General features: G+C 36.8%; 1 protein-coding gene across 1 annotated transcript; it reads right to left on the bottom strand.

Annotated features, from left to right (window-relative positions):
• Positions 1-367: 367 nt before the first annotated feature.
• Positions 368-23712, bottom strand: musk (muscle, skeletal, receptor tyrosine kinase). Its single transcript, XM_063013878.1, has 17 exons — positions 23634-23712; positions 18171-18297; positions 17727-17878; positions 17213-17340; positions 16973-17114; positions 16345-16469; positions 14579-14738; positions 13813-13819; positions 11883-12146; positions 9501-9673; positions 9103-9126; positions 8504-8592; positions 8179-8338; positions 7881-8064; positions 7547-7741; positions 5068-5216; positions 368-3034 (listed from the first exon to the last, which is right to left on the bottom strand). Exons 1-17 carry the CDS (start codon positions 23710-23712, stop codon positions 2322-2324), a joined length of 2871 nt encoding a protein of 956 aa, XP_062869948.1. The 3' UTR covers positions 368-2321.
• Between the last annotated feature and the right edge of the window lie 476 nt (positions 23713-24188).

The raw sequence follows: 24188 nt of genomic DNA, 5'->3' as shown, positions 1-24188 counted from the left end.
AACAGATCAAAAAATGGCAAATGTTTTAGCCTGATTCCTAACTTTTCCTAATTTGATATATTTTCCAAATTCTTCACTTTTCTTAATTTGATGTTTAGGAAATCGAACTTTAAAGCAAGATGCTTTGGAAGTACACTGAAGAAAAGTCCTGCTGGGCACTAATAATGTCTACTTATAGCCCAGATAACACAACCCAAGAGTGTTTTATGTTCATTAACTATAAAATATACTCACAGCACTTTGTGGCAGATGGAAGGATTATAAGGTTTACTATTTTGTTTTCCCAAATTAAAGTCAAATTCACTCAAAAAAAGGACATTAAAATGGATTACTTTTAAAATGATTATTATTGTTAAATACATAACACTGGGTCCTAAAAGAAGACAAAGGAAGAAAAGCTTTATAGGCTATTTACACAGAACATGAGGATTACATTAAAAATAATAGAAAAAATAAAACACAAACCGTAACACTAGTTAAAAAAAACTAACAATGATAACACTGGATCAAACACAAACGTAAGTAAAGTGATGAAGTGCCAATGTGGAATATGCTACTCCATTCAAGGTTATAACCACATTATCCAACATTATACTTTGTGCTCCGTGTGACCTTTTATGTCTTCAATTTGAACTTAACATTAATAAATATGTACTGACTCAATAATGATGTCACAACACTCACAAATTATCATACTGATTTAAACAAACAAAAAAGTAAAAAATAAAGACAGTAGCCCAGAGTTCACTCAACAGTGTCAGTGTTCATTAAAAATGCCATGATGAGCTGAGGAGTACAATCTTCTGACTCTGGGCTGGAGCCACTTCCTGTGCAAATTCCAACTACATTACCAATGTCTGTAAAGTCCAAAAGTCTGAATCTATCATGATTATTTGACATTAAAAATTTAAACAAGTTCAAAAAGTTTATTTTCTAATGAGTTCAGTAAATATTTAATTTACCAGGTTGGGCAGTTAGATCAGCTCAGCAGTTATGGTACTGGACTAGTAATCAGAAGTTGCAGGTTTAAGTCGCACAACTGTCAAATTGCTACTGGGTCCCTAAGCAAACCCGACAGTCACAAATTGTAGTTCTCTTTGGTTAAAAGCTTCTGCTAAATGATGTAAATGTAAGTTGTGTTATACAAATACTCTCTGTTTATATTGCATTGTGGAAAATAACAAAAGTGAATTGAATTTGAAAAACTGGATGTGCAATATTCAAATTCAGTTATTGTGCCTAGTTTGGTTTATCTTCATCCTAAATAAACAACAGTAATATTTCATAGTAGTTTTGTTTACTTTTCTTAAGTTTATTTACTTTTTTTTTATTTAGCTTTTGCTCTGATAAGTTTCCATAATGCACCGTTTTGTCAGTTTCCAGCCAGTTTTCCATATATGGTCATGCTTCCTGTTCTTGTTACCTGTTGAGATGGCAAGCAATTAGTTTCACCTGTTTTGTGTTACCACTGCCTAATTATGCTAGTTAACACCCCTCAGTCTTGCATAGGCATAAGAACCGTATTACCAAACTGTGGTGGCTAGTAGGAACAACAGCTCTTTATTATTTAATGAAATTATTATGACCCAAGATGGATCTAGAGTAGAAATAGTTACTGCAAAGTTTAAAGAACTGAGAAGTTATTAGCAATCAGTTAAATACAACTGTATAAGAATAAGGAGTCAGTATTATTTCAGGGTCAGGGTTGTGAGTCCACTGGGAAACACTGGGTGCAAGACAGGAATACCCTGCCACCAATCCATCACATGGCTTCGGCCTCCCCTCTTCTCTGACATAGCCGATTGTGTCTGTGTAATGGTTTTTGGGGCAGTTATAGTATAGTGGTTAAGATACTGGATTTGTAATATGAAGGTTCAAGCCCCATCATCTCCAAGCTGCTACTGTTCGGCTCATAAGCAAGGCCCTTGACCCTTAATTGCTTACACTGTATTCAGTCAGTTGTAAGTTGCTTTGGATAAAAGCATCTATTAAATGTCAATGCAATAGCACAGCTGAGATTTATACTCAGATCTCAGTGGTGGTAGTAAAACCCATAGTTTTAAAATATTATGGTTTCTAATATTTCATAATAATATTAATAATACAATTATTAAACTTTTTAATTAGAAAGGAAATAACATCCTAGGTCTTGGTAGTTTCAGACTTTTGGACCTTTCTTTGTCCTAGATGTCCTATTTGTATTTCTCTCAGTTTCACATGACTGCATCTGCCTGTGTTCAACATCAGTACTCAAAGCAGTCAACCTTAGATGGAATAAAGTTTCTCAGCTTTTCCTCTGTTTCAGATTTTCTCTGTGTATTTCACTCTGCTGCATGGTTCTGCATGCCTTCGTGTAGGCTGGTGTGCAGCATCTGGTTATGCATCCTCTCCAGTATGCGGTGGATGCTGGCAAAGCTGGGCCGGTCGCACGGGTGTGTGCTCCAGCACAGACGCATCAGGTTATACAGCTCCAGAGAGCACTGCTCAGGGCACGGCAACACATGACCATCCCTGACGTAGTAAATGACCTCCTCGTGTGCCATGCCATAGTAGGGCTGCATGCCATGAGAGAAGATTTCCCAAAGCACCACACCGTAAGCCCACACATCCGACTCACTAGTGTACCGGTTATAGAAGATGGACTCTGGAGGCATCCAGCGGATGGGAATCGCATCGTTCTCACTCGCTTTGTAGTAATCAGCTGCGTAGATGTTGCGCGACAGACCAAAGTCTGCAATCTTCACCACCAGGTTCTCACTCACAAGGCAGTTGCGTGTAGCTAAGTCACGATGCACAAATTTGCGCTCAGAGAGGTATGCCATGCCGGCCGCCACCTGCTTGGATATTGAGAGCTGTTCCAGGGAACTGAGAGGGCAGGGATCAGGCTCAGAGGTTTGGCTGCTGCGCCATGTGAGGCTTCCCTGGCTCAGTGTCCTCTGCTGGACCGGAGAGCGCCTGCGCAGGTATTCGTTCAGATCGCCATGTGCCATGTACTCAAACATCAGACACATGGGCTTTCCAACAGCACACACTCCTGTAGTCAAAAAAAGACATCCACTCTATTATTATTATTTATATATACACTGATCAGCCATAACATTAAAACCACCTCCTTGTTTCTACACTCACTGTCCATTTTATCATCTCCACTTACCACATAGAAGCACTTTGTAGTTCTAGAATTACTGACTGTGTAGTCCATCTGTTTCTCTACATACCTTTTTAGCCTGCTTTCAATGGTCAGGACCCCCACAGAACCACCACAGAGCAGGTATTATTTAGGTGGTGGATGATTCTCAGCACTGCAGTGACACTGACATGGTGGTGGTGTGTTTTTGTGTGTTGTGCTGGTATGAGTGGATCAGACACAGCAGTGCTGCTGGAGTTTTTAAATACCGTGTCCACTCACTGTCCACTCTATTAGACACTCCTGCCTAGTTGGTCCACCATGTAGATGTAAAGTCAGAGACGATCGCTCATCTATTGCTGCTGTTTGAGTTGGTCATCTTCTAGACCTTCATCAGTGGTCACAGGACGCTGCCCACGGGGCGTTGTTGGCTGGATATTTTCGGTTGGTGGACTATTCTCAGTCCAGCAGTGACAGTGAGGTATTTAAAAACTCCATCAGCGCTGCTGTGTCTGATCCACTCACTAACACACCACCACCATGTCAGTGTCACTGCAGTGCTGAGAATGATCCACCACCTAAATAATACCCGCTCTGTGGTGGTCCTGTGGGGGTCCTGACCATTGAAGAACAGCATGAAAGGGGGCTAACAAAGCATGCAGAGAAACAGATGGACTACAGTCAGTAATTGTAGAACTACAAAGTGCTTCTATATGGTAAGTGAAGCCGATAAAATGGACAGTGAGTGTAGAAACAAGGAGGTGGTTTTAATGTTATGGCTGATCAGTGTATATTTAAAGTTTTTAAAGTTCACATTTTGGACTCGGGCTTTTTTTATGCACAGTAGCCTCTAAACCAATGGCAATGCAAAGCACGCTTGATTGTGCACAGTGACACCCATGTTCCAGCAGCTTTTAATTCATGGCTGATCTGTTTCTGGATATAAAATCCCACAAAAATACACCAGTTAGGCATAACATTATGACCACCTTCCTAATATTGTGTTGTTCCCCCTTTTGCTACACAATACACAACAAACTGCGATGCACTGTGTATTCTGACACCTTTCTATCAGAACCAGCATTAACTTCTTCAGCAATTTGAGCTACAGTAGCTCGTCTGTTGGTTCGGACCACATGGGCCAGCCTTCGCTCCTCACATGCTTCAATGAGCCTTGGCCGCCCATGACCCTGTCGCTGGTTTACCACTGTTCCTTCCTTGGACCACTTTTGATACTAACCACTGCAGACCAGGAACACCCCACAAGAGCTGCAGTTTTGGAGATGCTCTGACCCAGTCTTCTAGCCATCATATTTTGGCCCTTGTCAAACTCACTCAAATCCTCACGCTTGCCCATTTTTCCTGCTTCTAACATTATTAACATAATATATCCCACCCACTTACAGGTGCCGTGATGAAGAGATAATCAGTGTTGTTCACTTCACCTGTTAGTGGTCATAATGTTATGCCTGGTCGGTGTAAGTCATTATCTGTATAAGCTCAGTATCAATAGCGACCAGTACTTAAGCCCTGAAAACAGTAAATTGGACATTGGTCCATATATTTCCTTTCATTTCCAAACCATAATTCCTGAGATAAAGTATATTCTAATGTAAGCTAATGTATCTAAGTATCTTCCAGCAGCAAAGGAGAAATTATCTGTAATGATCTATATTGCTGTATTTTTTTCTTCCTCCCTTAAGGATATCTATTATGATACCCTTGGAAAAAGGACACATCAGCAACATGAAGCCATGAAAAACCCTGGCAGCTGCATGCTTAAAAAAGCTAAATGTGATGTTATACACTGAGTTTTGAGCAGTTAATCAAGATTAAATTCAGACTCGGGATTAGCTCATGATTTAATGCAAACTATGCTTCTGTAGTTGAACAACTGTGTAGATAATTAAAAAGTTAGCATTATGAGATTTAGAATATACCCAGAAGCTTGACGATGTTGGGGTGATCAAACTCCGCCATTAGAGCAGCCTCTCTCTGGAAGTCATTTTGCATATCTGCTGAGGCTTCTTCCTTCAACATTTTTACTGCTACCATTGTAAATGCTTCATTGGATAACAGCCCAGGAGCCCTGCAGAACAACCAGCGCATTATTACTTTAAACCATATTATGCAACATGTACAGGGAAGAAATACAGACTGTAAAATCATTGGTCACATTTTATATAGATTCAATTCAGAAAAGCTAATGCTAATAGTTTAGCTTTAGCCTAAACATATACCATACTATATTTTCACCTCACCTACTGATACTTACATATATGTAAGTGCACACTAATTTAATTTGCTGACCCTTATCATAGGTAAACCAATGGTACTTTGCTTGTGCAAATACAATCACACTAATACCATCACATCTGGCTGTTGGTATGTTGTTTTTGTTGTTGTTGTGGAATGCTTATTTAGCTTCTTGCTATAATTTCACAAGTCACAAAGTAAAAACTATAAGGCTGATTTGCGTTGCACTCCAGCTTCCTTGGTCAGGAGCACTGCGCTGCAATCCTGTGGCCAAACCATTTATCTTCACCTGCTGTGAAGAGCTGTTAGCATATATACTCTGCATTCTGACATGCTAAACATGCACTTAAGTTTGAACACATATCTTGACAGTCACCCAACAACATATGTAGGATTTAACTATAGAAGAAAAAAAAATCATAGCACTGATCTCAAATTAGAATAAACAACTTTCCCACATACACAGAAGCCATGTGTTGCGACCACTGAGCCAAAATGTCATCCATTCAGGCACAAACTTAGCATGCCATTAAAAGTGCACTTCCTGTCCTTGTTCTTGGAGAAGGTAAATCCTAGCAGAGCCCCTATTAATAGTATCCTAAGCAATGTCTACTGGCACGGTAATAGCTACAGGGAAGTTTGTCATTGGTGCCCATGTGATGCCTGTTGATAGGCTCATCTCAACAGCTATTTCAGGAACGAGCCGTGTGAGTTTGACACCGCACACTGAGGTTCCCAGGAGTCTACACCAACCTACTGCATGCCTTCTATTGCAGGAGGATTACAGAGCCAAGGATTATGCAAACAGCAGTTGACGTACTGTGTGTGCATATAGGAGTCATGTCCACACAGGATGACTTTTGGCATGAAAGGTCATTTATCATCATAGCTATCATCAAAACTATGGAAGACCTGAAGAGTAAACTGAAAAAAAGTATTTTCATGAGTAGCAAGATAAAATTACAGAAAATCTATCTGGACATTAATGGGCTGTCATAGAACATACATTTTGTGCTGATATAAAGTATCAGAGTGCACTATTCAACACCTCCATCATCACACTTGTTTATGCAAGATGTAAAAAAAGATAGTGGCTAATACATTGCACTCCATAATCAAACCTGGCATGACAGATTAATCTTTTACCCTAAAAAGTAAGTTAGTCTGGATTTGCAAAGGAAAAATCTTTGGATTTGAAATGTTCTCCCTAGTGTTGGTAGTGTAGTGAGCTTTTAGCTACCCATTTAAATGTTAGCTCTGTGTAAATGTTTATACCTGTATATGGGAAAACAGTAAAGGTGGGGTTTCCTTAAGTGTTGATTATGGTGTTTCATGAGAAATGTTAGGCACTTAAAATTTTGGCTCACCCTAAAATAATTTATTAACAAAGCTGCTGTGAAAAAGGATTGCATCTATTTTTGCATATTTGTCTAACAAAATGCTGTCAGATCCCCAAACCAAATTTAATAATAGTCCAGGACAAGGGAAATGTCATACTTAAATTTATTAATTTAATTTATTAAAGAAAATGGTATGCACATCTTTATTATTTATGTTAAAACAAGTATAGTGTTATTAAACCCAATAATTATAGAAATGTGTTAAATGATTAAATGAGTAGCTAAGGTAGCACATTTTTACTTTGTCTCACATGGCCAGTTGGTGTTGGATATTTTTTTTCTTTAATAAATAAAATGATCCCTTTTAAACTGCTATTTGTGTTTAAGCAAATTATCTTTGTCCTAAATTAAATTATTCTTAAAGGATCTGAAACAAACAAGTGTGAAAAATATAACAAAAAATGAAGATTCCTATTTTTTAACAACACTGTAAATTTGTGTACTTATTCATTCTCAGACTGGGAGAAAAAAATAAAATAAAATGCATAAATAAAAATTATAATGATAAATAAAATTGTAATAGTAATATAAACAATGATCGGATCTGAGGTATTTTGCAGAACCTTCTAAATTATATAAAGAATATGATTTAATAAAATGTATATTTTGCTCTAAAGGATTTTCCCTAAAACAGTTGTCCTATATAATATTTAATAAGTTGTTCACAAACAAGGAGCTAACAATCCAAAAAAACAACAAAATAAAACAAACTGTCTTTTCTTTTTCACACCCTAGACACACACAGCAAAGTGCTAATTCTCACCTCGCCTGAAACACCCGTCCGAACGCCCCCTCGCCAATGTCCCGCACATATTCAATGTTGTTACGTGGGTACTCGAGCGACAGCAGCTTGGAGTTAAGCAGCAGGGGAACGCGCTGGTACATGGGGTTCGGGTGCAGCCTGTCCAGGAGCAGCTCAGAGGGCAGAGCCGTGATAGTGGGGGGCTCCATGGCCCTGCTAAAAATGCACAACATGGGGATGGGGGCTTTTAGTCAACATTAATGCAGATGACTTTGGAATATGATATGTGGTGTCTATATCATTTTTATCCATATGAGATGTTATATTAAAGCAGTTAACTGACCGGTTTACTTACCTTTTTTGGCGTTTTCTTCTCTTTCTTCTCTTGAGACACATTAGCAGGATTATAGTAAAGAAGGCCAGACCAGCAAAGCCAGCCATGAGGAATATAATAACACTCATGTAGTATGCAGTGGACACAGCAGGCACAGGGTTTGGAGGACCGGGTTTTGTAGCGGGCACCGCTTTCACACTGGTAACTACTGAGAAATAAACCAAAATCTAGATTTCATGAATCCTGAATGAGTTAGAACAAGTACAATCTGCTTTACATTTATTTTTCCGCTTGAGTATTATAATATGTTCCATAGTACCTTCTGTACATTTAGGAACCAGGCAGTACTCCCAGCGTACATTGGGGCTGGTGGAGTAGCACCATGGCCGGTCGCTCTCTCCTCCAGGGTTGCGGCAGTAATTCTCTGCATTTCTCAGCTCAGGGATGACATCCACAGACAGTCTGTGAGGATGTGGTTCCTGCCAGGAAGAGTAAGAACAGGATCATGAAATTATGCCAAGCTGGACTTCCTAACCTTCCCAAAAGGTCAAGCTGAATACCATTAGCAATGTTTCCTGTATATCAGGTGCTGATAGAAGTCCACATTATTACCTCAGTTTAAAGTACATCAAACAAATATTTACCTGCTTGTCCCATCGCTGGCAAGGGATTCCAGAAGCTGTGACATTGTAAGTTCCTTGATAAAATCTTCCTTTTTCATTGTAGCATTTTGCTGTTAATAAATGAAAAAAAATTAACAATATTACATTTTTTATTTCATTTTCAGCCACTTAATATATAAATAAATAAAAAAGCATAAAATAGAATAAAAATGATACAGGGAATCTAAAGAAATCTTAACTCATGTAGATAAAGCTGGAAAACATTACAAAATGCATATGACATGCATGAGCTCACAGACAGCACTAAATGAGAAATCATCATTCTGTTGTGATTAATATAGACACATGGACTAGGGAGCATTTTGAAAAACCATTGTCACTTAACACAGTCTGCCGCTTCATCAAAAAATGCAATCTGAATCTCTATTACACAAAATGATAAACTAATTCTATGAAAAAACTCTGGGCCCGAGTTCATCTCAGATGGACCAAAATATATACTGTTTTAGTTTGTTTTAGGGAAAACAGATGTTGATTTCTCCATGGCAAATACAAAAAAGGACATGAATGCATGACCTATTAAAACAGATCAAATTACATAAACATAAAACTGTACTTACTTGTAATTTGGTCTTTTTTCATCTCTGTAAAGAAAAGAGAAAATATTCTATATCTGAGCATGTGTAACAAAATATTAATACTAAATATATTTGTTTGTGCCTTGATTAATGTAACAATACAATTATAAATGTTACTGCAATACAATTCTGCTTATTTAAGTCACGTTGCCTAACCTTACTCATGCTTTTGAGGCTAAATGGAATTAAATTCCTGTAGTCAGGGTCCTAAATCTAATGAGATTCTTTTGCAAGTGAATGAATACCCTTTTTTCGTAATAAGATTATCAACAAGCTCTATTGGATGTGACATTTGTGGGTACAAATACCATTGGCTATATCGTTTAAAACTTTAAAACTTATATAAATTATAAAATTATTTAAGTAAATAAGCTTCTTACCCACAAATGATACAGCAGTACATGATGCCGGATCTGCCCGCTGGCTGGGCAGAGTTGAACAATCAGGCAGAGTTTGGCTCAGGCTTGGAGAAACGACTCCTCGTGGACTCCTGTCGTCCATAGACTGCCATTCTTTATAACAATAGAGATCCTTTACAGCCTGACAATGCTCCCTAGGAACATAAAGAGTGATGTTTAGTTTTATAATTTTGTAAAGTAATATGACTAAGTAATAATATATAAACTATAATATGCTTTCCAAAGAAAGCATTGGGTAATGTTGGTACTTTAACTTTTCTTATAAACTCAATTTCATTTGACAGTAATTGATTGAAAGGTAAAATTATATTTGTCTCCATCAAACAATGTTTTTAAATGGCTATGTGGAATTGTTGGCAATTTGTGAGGAACATGTTTGTTTTAGAAGCAGAGCCAGCCTGTCCATTAATGTGGCCTTAATGTGATGGAGTGGCTTATTATTATTATTTTCATTTGAAATGGAAAAAAGAAACAAATAATTGCAAAACAGGTTGGTCTTATTATTATTAATGAGACTGTCGAGCTGTTTAGGGTGCATGTCAGTATTAGGTAAATGCAACTCATCAATGTAATTTTTAACAGTAGATGAGAAAATAATCAAGTAAATATTACTAAGCTAGATTTTATTAACAAAACAATGTGACAGTTATTGGCAGTCTAGGAACTGTTCTAATACAATATATCTTTTTTTCATTCACCCCAGTGTGTAACAACCCTTAATCAATCATCCTGTTTTACTGGTGTACAAATATTAGGTAATAGAGGCCAACAAACAATCTATTTAATAACCAAAGCCAGAAAAGAACATTTTTCTTTAACCACAGATGTAAGTCCCTGCAGTTCACTGGACGCTACTGGAACTTTGACTAGAACCAAGTAAGATTAGATAAATACAGAGCTTTCTGGCAATAATACCACTCAGGGTGGGTTTGCCATGAAAAATGTTTATACAGAAAATAACCGAATCCCCACAGTTAAGTATGGTGAGGGATCTGTAATGTTGTGAGGCTTGTTTTTCCTTCCGAGGCCCTGGGAAACTTGTAAGAAAACATGTTATTATGGACTTTGTGAAGTAGCAACAGATTTTGTATAGATAACTGGTTGCCTCTAACAAGATGCTGACCCTGGGTCATGCCTGGATCCTTCAACAGGACAATAATCCAAAACATACTGTATGTACAAATCCATTCAAAACTTGTTAGATGAGCAGAGATTTAGATTTCTAACATTACCACATACAAAAACAAACAGTGCATAAAAAGCATTGAGGTGAGTTCAATGTGTGTTTTCAGGACAGGGCATGAAATATCTAAAAGAATACTGTATAATTCTAAGGTGTGCTTTTAGACACCTTCCTTTTGATTATCCAGTCTTATCAAGCATCATAGGAGAAGATTCTGTGCTGTTGTTTCAGCACATGACAAAGTAACTGCAGGGGTGGTAATAGTTGGGACAACCTTTTATACATTATATATTTTTATACAAGATTTTATGTTATGTATGGAATAAATTTAAAGCAACTTTTTTCTTTTGGTTTTTACATGTTTATGGGGTTACAACAAAGCTGTAATCACAATATATATGGGGGGATACGTTCAAAATGCCCCCTCCAATGTACTGATGTAAAAGCATAACTAAACATATTCCACTTACTAGCCCCCCCCAATATATAAACAATATATATATATATATATACATATATTGTTTCTACACTCACTGTCCATTTGTAGTTCTACAATTACTGACTGCAGTCCATCTGTTTCTCTGCATGCTTTGTTAGCCCCCATTCATGCTGTTCTTCAATGGTTTGAACTCTCCCAGGACCACTACAGAGTAGGTATTATTTAGGTGGTGGATGATTCTCAGCACTGCAGTGACAATGACATGGTGGTGGTGTGTTAGTGTGTGTTGTGCTGGCATGAGTGGATCAGACACAGCAGTGCTGATGGAGTTTTTAAATAACTGCTGAACTGAGAATAGTCCACCAACCAAAAATATATCCAGCCAACTGTGGGCAGCATCCTGTGACCACTGATGAAGGTCTAGAAGATGACCAACTCAAACAGCAGCAATAGATGAGCGATCGTCTCTGACTTTACATCTACAAGGTGGACCAACTAGGTAGGAGTGTCTAATAGAGTGGACAGTGAGTGTAAAAACAAGGAGGTGGTTTTAATGTTATGACTGATCAGTGTATATATATATTTCAATCTTGTTTGCAGAACTTGGTACTGTGCTTGCAGGTAAATTTTTTAAACCAACGATTAACTGACAATTTGACAGTGCTAATGATTTTGAGGACAACACAAAGCCTTACAAAGTGTCAATCATTTAATTGCATACCTGCACACAGGTTTGGGTCCGGGCCCGAGTCCCGAAGGGCTGCAGTCTTGGAAGACAGCATGGCAAAGCAGAGAGCGAGCTGCAGGCTGGCACAGTGGACTTGTGCCCTCCAGCTCTGCCCAGCCACTCTGTGCCAGGAACTCCTGTGCCTGCTCTGGCTCAGGCAGAGAAGAGTTAAAGAAGACGAGCGTTGACTGGCGTAATATCTGGCTGCACACTTCACCACGGTATGTACTGCAGTATCCAGCACTGCCTTTATAAAGCCTGAAGGATAAAGAACATGTTAAAGTTATCCTTACCATCATAACCTTTTCAAATGTAAATGATTTGAGTGCATATATTGGTTAAAGTGTAAAACTCGGCAGTGCAACAGTGTTAACATGGGGTTGAAAATCCACTAAAATAATACTTAACAGTTAGTATTAAACCTGTGACAGGCAATTGATAACACATAGTAAACAGTAAGAGCCTTATTATGTTTCACTATGCAACTACAGAACATACAGGACCATTTTTATCATTTGCATGGTCACAATTATGTTTATAGCCAACTTCTCTGTGTACTCTGGCAAACTTTGCCAATTGCACAACACCCTCGCTGTCATCAGTTCTAATTTTATTTTATCTACTCAAATGACAACATTTAAAAAATACAAATCTAAGCCAATAAATCCTATATACATGCTTATTCAATGTGTTGGAACGTGAATAGTTAGATTAAGGAAGCCTGCCCTCTGCTGGCAGTAGAAAATAACGTTAGGTCAGCTGTTCATTCTCAGTGAACCGAAGCAATTATTAGTTGTTATCGCTAAGTTTGTGACAAGTTCCACACGCTGTGGGGACAATGGTGGAAAATAGAATTGTCAGTTATTAACAGCGATGGTTCTCTATGGCTGTTTTAAGTGTAACAAGTTTTAGTATAATAAAGTGGCTTTTCTTATATTCATTAAATAAATATGAGATAAGCAATAAAATAGAGGGCCAAGGTTACCGCTGATTTATATATCTTCATTACAGGATGACACACACATTTATTTACTTACTCAAACCTAGGGGGAAATTTAGTGCAGCCAGTTTGCCTTCTAAATGTTTTGGAAAGCGTGGGGCAACCAAAAACCAAACATGTGAAAATCCATACATTAGACCTGAATGAATATGAACCAGAGCAAAAACTACAGTGAATATTAAAAAAACTGATTTATACTGTAATCAAAACTATAATAATGCTGAGCTCTCTGCATGAAAACTTTATCAATACCACTATTGTTTCTTCTACCAAAAAAAACTAAATAACAGTCACTTGTTTGAGTCTTAAATCCACATTTAACAAGAACAAAGAACAAAGCACAAGGCACTAGACTATTTTATTCAATTGAACGTTTCTCTAATCACAGCCAGATGTCTAATCTAAATCAGGTAGTGTTAAAGCTGATGCTGGTTTGTCTCGAGTTCACATTTAATTTAGAACATATGGCACAGACGGCTTAAGCCAGCAGTGTATTACGGAATACGTATCTATATGTTTATATACATCAGCCCTTATCCAGCCCATGTGCTTAAGTATTTCAGTAGCAAGCTTGCCAGGAAACAAATGTATAAAACACATTATCCAGCTGTCAAACCTCATCAGGAAGCAATCAGCACAGACTGTAGGGTTTATATATTCATTCATTCATTCATTCTGTACCGGATGAAGTTTATAATTTCCTTATCAGTAATTAAAAATTCAGGCCAAATTCAACATGAATCTAGTAAGGAAATAACAGAGGGAATAACAGATGTGAATTTAGATTTATAAGGAGGAAATTGTCCAGCAACATGAAAAAGAAATTTCAAAGAAACCGCCTGTATCACATTAATCAGTGCTGATTAGCTTGATGGTAAGGCTGTACTGAATGAAGCACAAGTGTGTATTGGGTAATGTTCTTACCTCCATTCTATGGGAAAGTTACAGGATCCAGAAACCAGCAGCAGAAACATGTTCAAAAAGAAAGAAAATGTTAAACAGTGTCTCAGCCATGACAAAGAACAATGCATCCACTCCGTAATGCAGACCATGCTTGTGATTTTGTGCTTAGCCCACAAAGTGTATGAGGGCACGTGTGTGTGGTCTGCAGCAAAGATCAGGTGTGAACTTTAACAGTCTGAATGGGGAACACTTGAAAGGGGGTTGTGAAAGAGCATTTTGCATTTATCTTAAAAGGGGAAGGGTGACATGGTCTATGGATTTTTTTTTTTATAAAACAAAGAGGGCTAAATTAAAAGTTATATGTGCAGGAATAAAGTTGCCTCCTCATCAGTGTCTGATTTTGATCATATAGAGCAGTGAAATCCAGACTATAGGGTGGATTTACTTATTAAAGTATATATGTTTAGTGGTATTTGTGTTTAATGATGTGTATGTATTTTCATCATCACTACATACTGGTGTTTGTATTGTGTTTCATTGGAAGTCAGTAAAGAACAGCTATGCTAACAAAGAAGGCCTGACTGAAATAACAATGCTCAGTAAATAAACAACCAAACACACATCCACACACACATATTTATTAGCATAGTTGGCCAACTGCCATCAAATGCACAAGCTTATTCAGACCGAAAGAGAAAATACAGGAAATCGGACATATGAACACTGTTCTACAACAGTAACTCAAAAAGTCCAGACCACAGAGCTTTGCCTTAAAAAGTAATCTTACCTGAAACAGTGATCTTGGCTGTAGCTTTGACATTGTTTGCTCCTCCGCTGTGCTGGTTGGTGGCCTGGCATGTGTAAAGAGCCGGCTTATTTACCACCACACGCAGCACTGAGACTATTACTTCACCAACCAGCGTCTCCTCAACTGATGCCCCAGTGATCTAGAACAGAATTGTAATTGAATATCAGAATATACACTACATGACCAAAGTATGTGGGGACCCGACAATGAAAATGTAACCATGACAATATTGGACCTATTTTGTAAAAAAAAACCAAAATTTGTAAGATCAGTCACAAATAATATTTGGATAAGAGAGCCTGGATCATGTTCAGATTAATTCTTAAGGTGTTCATTGGGGTTGAAATCAGAGCACTTTCCACAATGAACTTGTCAAGCTATTTTCATGTTTCCTTCTTTGTAAATAATTGATTTTATACACCAGTTAGCTACAACAAAAGGTGCTAAAACAATCACTCAAACTGACGTCTTCAAACAACCCATCTGCACAGCTCCTTATTAACAGCTAATAAGCCATGTATAAGCTAAAAAAATAAAAACATAACTAGCTAACTTCATGGTTTCCTCTAACACCAAGATACTCCAAGATAATTTTTCATTACACATTTGTTATTAAAGGAATTATCCTAAAATAGAAATAAATCAGGACTGAATAAAGAATAAATTCTTTTTTAATATCCAATTTAATAGTGACTTCAGTGTGTTGCAAGGATTGCAGTTTTACTCTGATTAATATAAAAAAATCAGACCATGTCTGTTATAAAATGACTCTCATCATGTATCATCACTTTGTATTTCTGCCAATTAAATGAAATGCTCATAGGTTAACTCATACGCTAAATAAAGCTAGTAAATACAGCTGCTGCACATAATAGTGGAGAATTAAAGTCCCATGTGGGAGAACTTTAGAGGTCGTCTAAGTGTTACTGTTATTCATGTAGGCTTAAATGTTTTTGATATGTAAATACTTTTTAAGATTACATTTTTAAAACATTAAAAAAGATCTAGAACATTTAAAGGAGACTAGGAAATAAAAACCAGATTTTAGATACTTGTATATATCAAAAGCAACCTTTCCAAAATCAATAAAATGACCAAATGATACTATATATGCATATATTTGTATGTAGACTAATCATTAATTGATCTTTATCCTGGTCAAGGCAGTAGAACTGTAGCATAGCTCATGAATGCTGAATTCTTATTTGGGTTTTCCTTGTTCTTAACTCCTCCCAAAACGTTGACATGGTAAACTAGGTCTTGATGATGCTTCACGATGGCATAAAGCATCATCAAGACCTAGTTTACCATGTCAACGTTTTGGGAGGAGTTAAGAACAAGGAAAACCCAAATAAGAATAAACACAATTGGAATTAGAAACCATTTCACATAAAACATTTCACAAATAACTATTGTTTTAATCAGCTATTCTGTTTTTATCAGTGATCTCATAAGTCAGTGCTTCACATTCGTTAGCATAGCTTGCATGGTGTTAATACTCATAACTATTTGAGAATGTCAGACCAATAAAAATGCCTCCCACTGGCTCAAGTTTTAACGTTTCAAAAATAAAACAGACAGATTGTTCAAGCTGCGCTTTGCTCAGAACCGTGGTCTTGTGACAATTAGTTCTTTACCAGAGCTTAAACTGAGACAAAAAGCGCTGGAGTGGGCAGAAGAGGATGCTGTGGAAATTTGAGTCCTAAAAATATGATGTCTAGTGATCTGATGGAATGTAAACCTACCGTATTGCCATTTTCCAGCCAGGTGATGGATGGGACGGGGTTGCCAGTAGCATTGCACTCCAAGGCCACTTTTGTTCCAATTTGCACTTTTCTTTCTTTGGGAACTTTAAGTATTTTAGCAGGAGCTAAAAATAAACACAGACAAAATTGAAAAAATATGTTTCATTTAGGTGATTTTTAAGGAGAGTGTTATGAATCTAAAGCGTGTGTTCAATTTCCATGGACAATAATTCCAATACAATTTTCTGTACAAGTTATACAAACAGACAAGCCTTCAATAAATAGTGTTGTTTAAAAAGTCCTGCCTTTGTATGAAAAAACACTGGTGTATCCAGCTGTTGATAACCAGTATGTCCCAGTTTCTCATATTTAAGAATTGAGACATCCTTAAAATGGACTTGTATTGATTGGATTTTTAATCTTAGGGGATTTATGTCTGTTTCTGTTGCACTTAGGGTCTTGGGGACCTGGGTTTGAACCTTGTGTCATTACATGTAAGGTTTTCGAACAGCTTTTTAGGATTATGCATTATGTTGGTATTAAATTTATTGTTTATGGTTATTACACATACACTAAGATAAAGATTAAATTGGAAAAATGTTTGTTGAAAATATTTTCAGTCATTTACCTTGTACTTCAATAGTGACTGGTTTGGAATAGGTAATACCAAAGCTGTTTCTAGCCACACATCGGTACTCTCCTGCATCCTCTTTTTTAATGTTGTGAATTTTTAAAGCCCCAATGTCCAAAACGGATATGCGCCCATCAACCTGCAAGTTAAAACAAATATAACAATAATACAATTTGTATGTTTCTCTGTACATACACTGTTCCTGTAAAATGTACACAAGATAACTTGTACTATTACCTTGATTAAATCATTATCTTTAATCCAGGAAATGTCTGGTTTAGGATATCCTAATGTTACACATGGCAACACTGCCTTGGAATCGAGTAATAAAGTGATGTTTGTAGGATGTCTTTTAATTTGGGGTTCTAAAAGAGAAGAATTTATTCATTAGTTCACATGCACAAATAATCAAAAAGGTGAACTAGCATTAGTATGGGCATTTTTTTTATTTCTTTTACCTATTTAAATTCAAAAACAATTTTCTTTAGATATATACTTAAGATGTTACTATGTTATGCTCATGTAAACACATAAACACAATGTATTATTCATTTTGAACATTAAATCCAAAATTGTGATCTTTTACAGGTTTCACTGGTATTTCCTTTTACGTGTTGCACAGAGAAATAATTGTCCTTTTGGACATAACATAGTAGCTAAGGACTACTAGATGTCTTGTTATATACATAACTGTACTAGTTTAAAAATATAAAAATATATACATTATTTAAAATTCTATATAAATACATACTCATCTTTAGCTGTAAAGCTCCACAGCTTTTTGCTGGTTCTCCTATTGCATTGTCAGCAATGCAACAGTACTCTCCCTTATCTGTGTCTCTCACGTTAGGAATGATCAACATTTGGCCGTTTTCTCTGATTATGTATCGAGAATCATAGTGCCTGTATGAAAGAGAAAATTTAATGCAGTGAAGTTATAGTGACATAATAGTGGCTTCATTTTATCATTCACACTAAGTATTCAGCAGGTACCATTTTCTTGCACCTGCCAAACTAATTTGTTCATCAGACTGTTGAATGATTAGGCATTATTTATTTTTTACACTGATACAGGATACAAAAAATTATACAATTAAACTGCTTATCAAAAACATCTGGTCAGCTAGTAGTATAAAATCTCACATAAAATAAAGAAGGCATTAATGTATGGCACATTCATGCAAATGTTACAAACCTTATAGGGTAGTTATTTCGTGTCCATGTTATATCTGCTAGAGGGTATGAGTCGATCTCACATATAAAAGTAGCATTGTTATCCAGCAGGGCATCCACCGTCTCCAGTAAGGTTGTGATCCGAGGAGCTGAGTGGAAAAGATAAATCAAGCAAGATAAATTAGCACCATATGCGGCAGAAATAGTATTTAGCCTTAAGACGTAAACCTTGAAATACAATAGATCTTTAATGAGTCTAACAGTGGTGAAACTGTTGGCAGCCTGTGGTCCAAAGCTAACTTGCTTCCTTATTAATCAAGCAAAGGAGGACAAGCTTACAAGAATTTTGATTTTTCACATTTGACCCCAAATTGGGTGGCTGTTGTGAAATTACACTTTTACAACAATATAACTGAAATTCTAAAGGCTGCTTTTTGTAACATTACAGACAAATGAGCTGAAATCATTTAAACTAGTGTTTGTAAATCCGACTGATATTTTTCACATGGCTTAGCATAAGAGCTCTGCTTTAAAATCCTGAGGATGCGGTCAATCCAGAATCTTCACATAGGAGTAAACACAAGTTATAACAAAAAGTTATAATAACACCTAATTCATAAGAGAGCTCACAACCAAAATTTAGAGGTCAACAGGTTCTGGTAAATAAGTCTTCTCATGTATTTAGGAACTAAACATTATCTCTGGCATCTAAAATAATAATGATATTATTTTTGTAGAAATTGAATATGATCATATCTGCAGATTCCATCCCATCGGTGTAAAAAGCCAAAGATTTTAAACAGATGGAACTCATATTATCGGCTAATTAAAGCAGAAAAGCAGAAAAGAAGCCTCAGTAAAATAAACAAGGCATACTAATTGATCAAAAAATGTTCCTTGTCTGTTAAAACTGCTAGATTCAGCTAAAAAGTTGAAAAAGCTGAAAAACACTGACTTCAGGTTCAGTACTGATTAAAAAGATATTTATTAAAAAAATGCATTTATGCAGTTTTACACCAAAATGAGCCAGCCAACAAAAATAGTTTTACATGATACTAATGTCCTTGTTTTGTTTTACGATAGGTTCCAGCTGCAAATACACAACTGGCAAAATACAAACTTGTGCATATGAAATTCTTGCTGCACAAAAAAGAATAGTTTTGAACACCCAGGTTAAGGCTTATTTAATGGTAGGCAGGTGTCATTCAAATACTTTAAATAAAAGAAATAGTAAGGTGAAATGAAAGATCACAAGGATAAGTGAAGTAAAATAGATGAAAAGACAAGTGCAATGCAAACATGTACTGCAACAAACAAACTTATTAAAAGCAAATTGAAAGTTAATGCTAAAATGAAGTGTAACAGAAAAAAGCATGTAATTTAATTCCTTTATATAAGTGATTACACCTGTTAGCAATTGTTGTACCTTAAACATGTAAATTTAATCATTAAAAAGAATGTCCCAATACTTTTGTCCATATATGCATGTGTGTTTGTGTAAGCTGGCATACAGGTGATATTTGGTCCTTGATACTTGGTCAAAAAAGAGAACCTAGTTGTAGTGGACAACTACCTTATATGGTATGTAGTAAAAAGAAAAGGGCTTTCAGTACATTTTTATATCATAAGATAATTACAATTCAGCTTTCAGTAGAGCTGATTTAATGCTCTGCATGAAGTATCACTTTCCAAGTTCACTCACTTTTCACTGGCCAATCAATTCTATCCTGTTCCTGTCCTTGCTTATCCTGCAGGTCAATCCCCCAAAAAGTTCAGCCAGCAGCTCGGTAATTTACACCATGACTGTGCAAACTTTGCTCATTCCACTCTTGGTTTTCCCACATGATAGTATTAGCACTGGCTGACTGCTCCTCTCCAACCTTCTGGAACACAATCTGGCAGTTCTGGATGTGAGAATTAGCGGATATGTCACCTCTTCCTCACACTGTTGGAGACATTTTTAAGCACATCAGCCAAGGATATCTTTAAGATTTTATGAAATCTGTGCGCAGATTAAAACTCCATTATGATTATTATACCTGTAGTGGAATGTGAATGTTTAATGTTTTTGCATTTTCTCTGTAGCTTTTTTGTTGTTGTCATTGTTTGTGATGCTTAATAATTTCGTATTTTCTTGAGAATTTTAGAAAACTCCAGAATCTTCGTCATGACTGTTGTTTGTTGCATGAAATATTCCCAACAAATGGCAAAATTTTTGTACATAAACTAGGTGTGTTTGCATAGGAAATAATATCTGCATATATTAATGTGAAGCTTGGATGCAATAATTTCTGGAACATTTATATTATGTCACCTTTATATTGTGGCGCCGGCGAGTAGGAAGGCGAGCGTCAGGGCCGCAAGTGAGCTGCCTTTGGCAGTTCATTCAGTGGTTGAGGGACTGACACCCATTCATACACACATACATTCATACAACAGACAAACATTTAAGCTACTTACCCAACCCTCACCGCAGCCACCCCACTCCCAACAACGGGATACACGGCTACGGTGAGCTTAGACACCACTGCCGCAAGGCTTTCTGGGTAAAGCCTGTGCCGGCCCCCCCAGTGGCGACGCTACACTATATTTATTTTACCAATATATATTTATTTTATATTTGAATGTGTCACAGTCTCATGTTGAGCCTCTCGAGACAAAGGCGAAAGTGTAACTTGCACCCTTGATAATAAAACAAATTACAAACGGGTCATCAAAAACAGAACAATATTGTAGCTAAACAGCCACACACAAAAAAAAAACTTAAAAATTATTAGACCATCACAAACAACCGACATAGTCCAATGTGAGACTAAAGCAATGCAAAACAGTGAACCTTAGTACAGCAGAAACACTGCACTTCCTGCAACATACTCACCAGGACAGGAAACATAATCACTTAATGAAAACATACTAACTCAGGCACGAAAAGGTGCCCGTGGCAGGTAAAGTACAAGAATGCAGCTACAGTTTATTGACTGTATTAAGTTTGCAAAAAACAAAGCTGTGAGAGATAGTCGTAGAAAAGAGGCAAGTACTCAGAGGTATGTAATGTTTGATAAGGCACAGGAAATGCTATAACCTGTAGTTCAGACAGAGCTACATTTTCCATCCACCTGTTTCCTCCACCTGCTGGCCAGAGTGAGCATGGCAGGTTGGGATGTTGATTAATGAAAGGACTGGATATTTTTTCCTCCTCTTTTGTGTTTCTTTATAAATGAATATTTTGTTACTATTTTATGTGGATAAGTGGAATTATGAACTAAAATAGAATAAATACCAAAAATTAAACTACCACCTAATGGAGTTCTAGATACATGAGTTAAACTAATTTCTCCCCACTGCAATGCACTGTATGGTCTGGCCTATAGCAGTTTGGAATGTTTTGCAGCCTGGAGACCTTGCTGTTTTGGCCACCTGTCTGTTCAGGGCCCTTAGAATTGTACCTATCTTCTATCTATTAATGCTACCCCAGGTATTTGAGTCACTACAGTATTTGCCTATGCTTTATGGCATGCTTACAAGAAGGCAGTAGTAATCATGGTGGAATACAAACCCTATGTGTTTGAGCATCAGGTAAATACATTTACATTTACAATGTTTGGCAGATGCTTTTATGCAAAGCGGCTAACAGTACTGTGACAATATATTGTCTAAGCAATTGAGGATTAAGTGCCTTGCTCAAGGGCCCAACAGTGGCAACCTGGCAGTGGTGTGGCTTGAACCAGCAGCCTTTTGATTACTAGTCCAGTACCTTAACCACTAGGCTACAATTGCCCAAAAAATACATCAGTTAGGAGTTAGGTTAATGAAACAAAATGTTTAGTTGAATTTAAAACTACAACACAGTGGCTAAGTGGGTAGCACTGTCGCCTCACAGCAAGAAGGTCCTGGGTTTGATCCCCAGGTGGGGCGGTCTGGGTCCTTTCTGTGTGGAGTTTGCATGTTCTCCCCGTGTCTGCGTGGGTTTACTCCGGGTGCTCCGGTTTCCTCCCACAGTCCATAGACATGCAAGTGAGGTGAATTGGAGACACTAAATTATCCAAGACATTGGACATTCTATATAACCTTGTGAACTGATGAACCTTGTGTAATGAGTAACTACTGTTCGTGTCATGAATGCAACCAAAGTGTTAAACATGACGTTAAAATCCTAATAAACAAACAAACCAATTTGAAACTGTGTTTACAGACACTGTGGGTTGCTACTGCTCTACCCTGTTGTACTGTACGTCTTGTTACAGCGAGTTATTTGCTGGCGTACCCATTTGCCTTAGGACTGTTTTGATAGGTTTGGGATTTCAGTTTGTGCTTTATTTACATTATTATATTATATATTATATATTATTCATAATTAAAACAAAATATTAATGTCTTACTTTGTGTATATCTTTCTAAATGTACAAAAGCAGTATAACCCATCCAATGCACCTCTCAGACATCCATTTCAAGCACCACTCGGCTTAACTAGACATTTTAATTTTTTGTTGTTATTTATCACTTTTGCAGTTTGATACACAATCACAGATTGCATTATTTATTTAAATTATTAATGCATTTGTTTAACCTGTGGGCTATACCACAGAAGCATACACAGCTTTTTTTTAAATACCTGTTTTTGTGATATTTGTGGAGAATATTTTATTTTATATAATATTTTAATGTATTCTTGTAGATATATGTATATAATTTGTATGTGTGTGTGTCTTTTGTGTGTTTGTGTGTGTGTGTGTTATCTTATCATCTTTTGTATATAATACCCTGAATGTACAGTGGGCAAATGTTTCTAAATCATTCTATAATGTGAGACTAACAAAAGCTTTATTTGTGACTTCATGAAGTGTTTAGGCCATGCATGAGAAATTTCATGTACCACATGGCATGATTAGGCTGTTTAACTTATCATGATTTCCTCATGACACCTTCTGGTACATCTTGAACCAAACAACCACAATCTTCAGTAGGAACAATAATGCAGAAATGGAGGTCTATGTGAGCTCTGTGCCTGGACTGTAATACTGTTGCTAACTTATGAACCACAAATTCCTGGATCAAAATTCCTGCAAAACCATTCCATGCTCCAATCTGAGCTGCAATTCCTTTTACACTATAGCAAGGGATGCATCATGACAAATATTTAAGTCGTGTTAATACATCATACTAAATATATAAAAGGGATCAAAGGCAAGCTTCATCATGTCATTTCTAAAAGCCTGTTGCTATTCATATTCGCACATCCTTATGTCTACTGTTGCCGATTTATATTAAGTGCAAATACCATAACAGTGTCATAACTTTAACACCCAATACTGGATTCTTGTTTATCAAATAACCACAGTGCTGTAAATAAACAGCTAAACATTCTACCTACAGATCTAATATACATACACTTTCATATAACCATGTTATTTTAATTCACTGACTATATTAATATACCTTCCAGTTAGTCAGGATTTGAGCTGTAACAAAAAGCAGAGCAACCCACCTCTTTGTACTCCACCGATCAGGCTTAAATTGGACAGCAGGAAGATCTGCAGCAGTGGAATGTTTCTGAAAAGCTTCATTCTTGAAGAAAGTTGTGGTTTAATCCTACTTCAAAAATCCATCAGTCCGCTTTAGGTAAAAAATCCCAGACTGTTGGTTTTTTCTCTAAGAGGAGACGTTCCCACAGATGGACATCTAAGAGTGTGTATGAGTGTGTATGAGGCCCGCCACACAGTCTGTTAGTACTGTGCATGTATGGTCGGCTGAGGCGGATGGACAGCAGCAGCTGCTTGATATCCGAACAGCAGATATGAGCAGCTCAGAGGAACCTCATGGGCCCATAGAGACTGACAGAGTCTTAGAAAATACAGAGCTCAGTTACTTACACATACCATGTACCTGAGATATATGTAACCCCTAAATTACACGTAAGATACATGTACCACCAAACATACATCTGCATATCTGCTTTAATAAAGCGTTTACATAATTTTTTTTTTTATAATAATAATATTAAAGAGAAACAAACATTTCTGAAAAAATTCTGCATTGTGCT

The sequence above is a fragment of the Trichomycterus rosablanca genome, chromosome 18 (assembly GCF_030014385.1).
Source record: "Trichomycterus rosablanca isolate fTriRos1 chromosome 18, fTriRos1.hap1, whole genome shotgun sequence".
Taxonomy (NCBI): domain Eukaryota; kingdom Metazoa; phylum Chordata; class Actinopteri; order Siluriformes; family Trichomycteridae; genus Trichomycterus; species Trichomycterus rosablanca.
This window is presented reverse-complemented; position numbering and strand designations above follow the sequence as displayed.